This window comes from Triticum urartu, chromosome 3A, assembly GCF_056163025.1.
Source record: "Triticum urartu cultivar PI428250 chromosome 3A, HENAU_Tu73, whole genome shotgun sequence".
Lineage (NCBI taxonomy): Eukaryota > Viridiplantae > Streptophyta > Magnoliopsida > Poales > Poaceae > Triticum > Triticum urartu.
In genome coordinates this window covers 695,197,616-695,202,968 of record NC_141875.1, presented here as the reverse complement: position 1 = coordinate 695,202,968, position 5,353 = coordinate 695,197,616, and the positions used below count along the sequence as shown (strand labels likewise).

The following is a 5,353-nucleotide window of genomic DNA, read 5'->3' as shown; positions in this document are numbered from 1 at the left end:
ACACGAGGCCAGGAACAGCTGATTTCTTTTGCATATTTGCAACATTTTAAGGTGTCTAGTCGTGCCTAACTGAAGTGTAGGTAGCAAATAGTGCATATCTGAACTCAACCACGTTTTAAAACATGGTGGTAAAATTCAATAAATTAACTTAAACCATAAGAAAAATACTGAATACTCAATCTTCCCGTCAAAAGAGAAAAGAAAAATATTGAATACTTAATATTCCTGGCAAAAAAGAAAAGAAAAATACCAAATCATCGTTGCAAGGAATGGAAGGCTGTACTACTTTTTTACATTTCAACAGCAAATGCATGAATTTCTGCTCTATAGGATGCAAGAAAGAAAGTTTAGATCTGTACCCCCAGTTCCAGATGCATTTGAGTCAAGGTCTGAGATTTATATGCAACCTGCAGCTCTTTTCCTGATTTGCAGTAGGCATCCAAAGCATTCAATGAAAAGAAAAACAGTAGCCTGAGAAATTGCAAGCCTGGTGAATATCAGTCAACATGGCTACTTAATAACAAAGCTATTACTAGACAATAGGAAAAGAAGCACCTGTCAACGAACTAACATAACAGAGACCAAAATAAGCATAATTCTGCAAGCCATTAGGATAAATTTACTAATATGCCAGGACAAAATTCCTAATAAGAAAATGTAAAAGAGTTCAGTAAGAAAATGTAAAAGATATCAAATGCCATTAGGATGAATTTAGAAGGATGAAGACATGCAAGGAAAAACAAAACAAAAATAAAGTGACAGTACTAATTTCCAGTTTCTTCAAATGTTAGGATAGGTAGTCTGATAGTCATACAATAAGAATCCACGATAAACAGCAGATAATAAGTCTTGAAACCAAACTAAGGAGCTAAGCACCATTGCTGGTACAAGAAAACCATTTCAAAGCCAGGAACTATAATTGCTAAAGCATCAATCCCACCAAACAAGGGCCGAATAAACCAGATTTTGAGCAACGGAAGGGCAGCTCCTGCTGAGATGATCGAAGCCATCACTGTCCAACAAAGCCCTAAGATTTGCCGGGAAGCCAAGAAACCTTGAGCATGCCTTCTTTAGGCCATCACAGTGGTGCTGCTCAGCTAGCGTCAGGATGGTCGCTATTGTGGCTGCATTGATGAACTTGCATAGCTTTTCCTCGCAAATACTCTTCAGCCTCTCCATGCCATACCTGTCGGCCGCAACAAGCAGAAGCTGGCATATGACATCCTCATCTTCCTCTTCTGTCACCGGCAAGGAATCGGTATACACAAACCAGAGCAACGCCTTGAACACCTCTGCCTCCATTTCATCTATGCGCACGGCACCTGCGGTGTTGCCCTCCTTCATACCGCCAAAGAGCTCCGCACTGAAGACCGGTGATCGGGCAGCGAGCACACAGCGGTGTGCTGCGAAAGTGTGACCATCAACCTCGAAAACTAGGTCGGCGCCCTTCTCGGTCTTGAGGAGATCACCGAGGTGCTGGTGCAGGTTAGATGGGGCCACAGAGACAAATGTTGGAGGGCTTTCTTGGGGCAAATCAAGGGTGGACCCTGGCAAGGAATCTTTCAGGAGGTGAACGCCCCTGAGAAGAATAATAGAACCGCAGAAGCAACAACAGTGTTCATCAAACTGATTCAGAAAAATGTAAAGTTTCTGAAAAATTGACGCAACTCAATGGTAGAAAGTAACATTTGGTACTGGATACATTCCACACATTAGTCTAGTATGTGATTTCCATGACTCAATTTGACACACACACAAGAGAAACAAAAGATACATATGGGTCAAAACGAATGACATACTGGTATAGTGGAATAGCAGTTCTCTGGTTATCTACATGCAGGCAAATCCTAATTTGAATGGCAACTTAGAGGTGATATAAGTACAGTTCGCCAGACAAAAATGCTAAGTAATGGCCTGAATTGATTTCACCATACACCTGCAGCAAATCAACGGTTGCAGCAGAGCAAATGGACACACGATGGAGCCGAGCTGAAACATGTGATTCCAAATGGTTATGCAGACCGAGTGCATTGCTCAGATCCAGCCCCGAAACCGACCAAAACCTCGCCTCATCCTAACAGCGTCGTAAACGGAAACAGTTTGATTTGAAAGAGGCAGGGAAATGCGCACCTGAGACTGGCCAGGTCGCCGAAGGTCCGGATGGGCACGTTGGTGGCGCAGACGCAGCGGTAGGCGGCGGAGAGCGCGCGGGCCTGGTGCTCCGGGAGGCCGCCCGGCTGCTGCTCCGCCATGGAGCGGTGCTTCAAGAAGAGCCAGGCCGCGACCTCCTCGTTCTCCGGGCGGTTCACCCTGCGCTTCCTCGGCACCGACGGCCCCATCTCCGCCGAGGCGTGGGGGCGTGGGGATTGGGGGTGAGCTTTGTGGTTTGGGAGGGACAGAGATCAGGTGACATTGCACGTTTGCATGTCACCGTGTGCCTTGTGACCGAAATTTAAATTTAAACATTATGAAAAAATCCAAATCTGCATTTGTTGTTTTCCTAACAAATGTAAGCTGTCAATCCTATTAACCCTTAGCAGTTTAGCTTGAACATTAGGTCACACGTTTCACCGTTTGAGTTTGAAACTATTATTCTAAAAAATCCTATTAATACTTCTTGAATAAGTAGTTTGACCAGATTTAACCAATTTTTTTAAAAAAACTAAAATTTGACCATGTCTTTTTTTTGTTTTGGAATTTGAGGATTCTAAAGAATTGCAAACAGGCCGTAGGCGGTCTCCATCGGATGCGGATTTTCGTGCTGAATTTTTTGATATATTATACATTTTTTTCCGACATCGTATGCAAAAGTTATAGCCGTTTTATATTTTCCCTACACTTTTTGCAAAACATGTCCAAATTTAAGTTTTCAAATTTTCCTAACTAGTAGATGTAGTAATATAACTACCTCTTGAAGGATTTTATTTTTTAAAGTTTTTATCATTTCCTTTTGATTTTTTCAGAACTGAAATGGCGACACACGAGGGGGGGGGGGTAGAGTTTGAAAATTGCCCTATAGTGCCGGTTTGTGCCACAAACCGGTACTATAGGTCAGACCCCTTTAGTACCGGTTCGTGGCACAAACTGGTATTAAAGGTTAGCCCTTTAGTACCGGTTTATGACACGAACCGGTACTAAAGGTGATCGTGGGGCCCCGGCCTGACGCCAGCCTGCCATCACCCCTTTAGTACCGGTTCGTGACATGAACCGGTACTAAAGGTTCAACACGAACCGGCATTAATGCATAGTCGTTCGAACCGGCACTAATAGTACCATTAGTACCGGGCTAAAATCAAACCGACACTAATGTGTCTCACATTAGGTCCTTTTTCTACTAGTGTTGGAGCACTGGTTTAGTGGAGAGGCCAACAGGTGGAGCGTTGTTTCATTGACCGCATTGATGATGGTGGGTCTCAGCGGCGTGGAACAGTGGAGTCTTAAAGTTGGACGCGGTTTGATCGACACGCGCAGGCTGGTGGCGTTGTGTGATGCCGTGATGACATCGACGGCAAATGAGACTGCAAGATCTATGCAATTATTCCTCCTGAAGACGGGATGGCGGAAGATGACGACGACGAATGCTAAAGCGCGCGCATGCAATGCACCTAGACCGGATGGTCTTCAGGCACTGAATTAGATTGTGTCCGTTATGCGGACATGTCACATCTGTGTGCTTATAGGTGTAGCGAGTTTGTTCGCCTAGAAATGGGCCTCGGGTTGATCCTTATATTCATTTTGTCAGACTTTGATGAATAATTAATGAAAATGGTTGTGTGCATCATGTTGATGTAAAGACCGGGGTAATCCTCCATTGCCAAAAAGCATCAAATGTGATATGTTTCAAAAAAAAAACAGAATCGCATAAGAAACGTGACAACTTTTGTGTATATTTTTTTGAATTCCTTTTGTTTATGTGGGCATTTTTACAAACATATTGTTCATGCATTAGAAGCTATGTTGTCTCTCTTTGTATGCTAAGAGCATCTTCAACATGGACCCTCAAACCTCCTGCATTTGTCTGGTCCGAGCAGTCCAAACACATTTTGCCATTCACGCAATACTCCATCGACCCGTGGACCGGTCCGGACTGTTTTAACGCAATCTGAAGGCAAACCAGGGTGGGTTTGCAGGAGTCTGGATCGCTGTCATGTCCGACACCCTGGTCCCACCCAAAGACCCTCCCGCTCAAAAACCCTCTCCGCACTAAGCGTTGCCACACATTCATGTCCGCCAGTGTTGCTCCAAAGCGGATGTGACTACGTGGCATTGATGTTGGTCGGGGCGACGCGACCGGGAGTTTGGTGTGTCCGATTTAAGGTACACAGTTGGATATGCCCTAAGATGTGTGTAGCCCTCGTTTAAGGATTAACTCTCAATTGTTATCCATTTCAAAGTGTGTTGACTTGCTTGAGGCAAGTTTTGGCTATAGTACCAGGATGTCCATTTCCGATCCAACGGCTATGTTACGTGGTGAGCTAGAGCAAGTCATTGGATCCCAGTTAGATGATATCGGGCCAGTTCTGTCCAGGCTAGCGAATTCTCACATGGGTTACGAATTCACATACATAATACGTACACATCACGCATTTGAAAAGCTATTTCCAGGCACATAAGGGCCTGAGACAATGGAATCCGATGTCTTCTATTTTGTTTAACATTGTAGTTGATATGTTGGCAATTCTGATAGGAAGAGCTAAGGAGGCAAGTCAAGTGGGTGGATTGGTGCCTCATCTAGTCGATGGAGATGTGTCTATCCTATAGTACGCCGATGATACGATCATCTTTATGGAGCATGACTTGGCAAAAATAAGAAATATGAAGCTGGTGTTATGCTTATTTGAACAATTGACCGGGTTAAAGATTAACTTTCACAAAAGCGAATTGTTCTATTTTGGAAGAGCCAGTGAGGAACAAGAGGCTTATAGGCAATTGTTCGGGTGCGAATTGGGGATTTTACCTTTTACGTATTTAGGTATACCAATTCATCATCGTAAGCTGACAAATAAGGAATGGAAGTGTATCGAGGATCGTTTTGAAAAGAAACTGAGTTGCTGGAAGGGCAAGCTCATGTCTTACGAAGGCTGATTAATTCTGATTAATTCGGTTATCACGAGTATGCCTATGTTTCTCTTGTCGTTTTTCGAGGTCCCAGTTGGAGTGAGGAAAAGACTGGACTTCTATCGATCCCGATTCTTCTGGCAAAGCGATGAACTAAAAAGAAAGTACAGACTCGCCAAGTGGGATATTATCTGTAGACCGAAAGACCAAGGGGGTCTTGGCATTGAGAACCTCGAGGTCAAGAATAGATGTCTTCTCAGCAAGTGGCTGTCGAAGCTATCTGTCGAGACTGATG

The 5,353-nt window shown here is 43.9% G+C and overlaps 1 protein-coding gene across 1 annotated transcript; it reads right to left on the bottom strand.

The window, feature by feature from the left end:
- Positions 1–775: 775 nt before the first annotated feature.
- Positions 776–2,378, bottom strand: LOC125522857 (BTB/POZ and MATH domain-containing protein 1-like). Its single transcript, XM_048687896.2, has 2 exons — positions 2,131–2,378; positions 776–1,579 (listed from the first exon to the last, which is right to left on the bottom strand). Exons 1-2 carry the CDS (start codon positions 2,337–2,339, stop codon positions 931–933), a joined length of 858 nt encoding a protein of 285 aa, XP_048543853.2. The 5' UTR covers positions 2,340–2,378; the 3' UTR covers positions 776–930.
- Between the last annotated feature and the right edge of the window lie 2,975 nt (positions 2,379–5,353).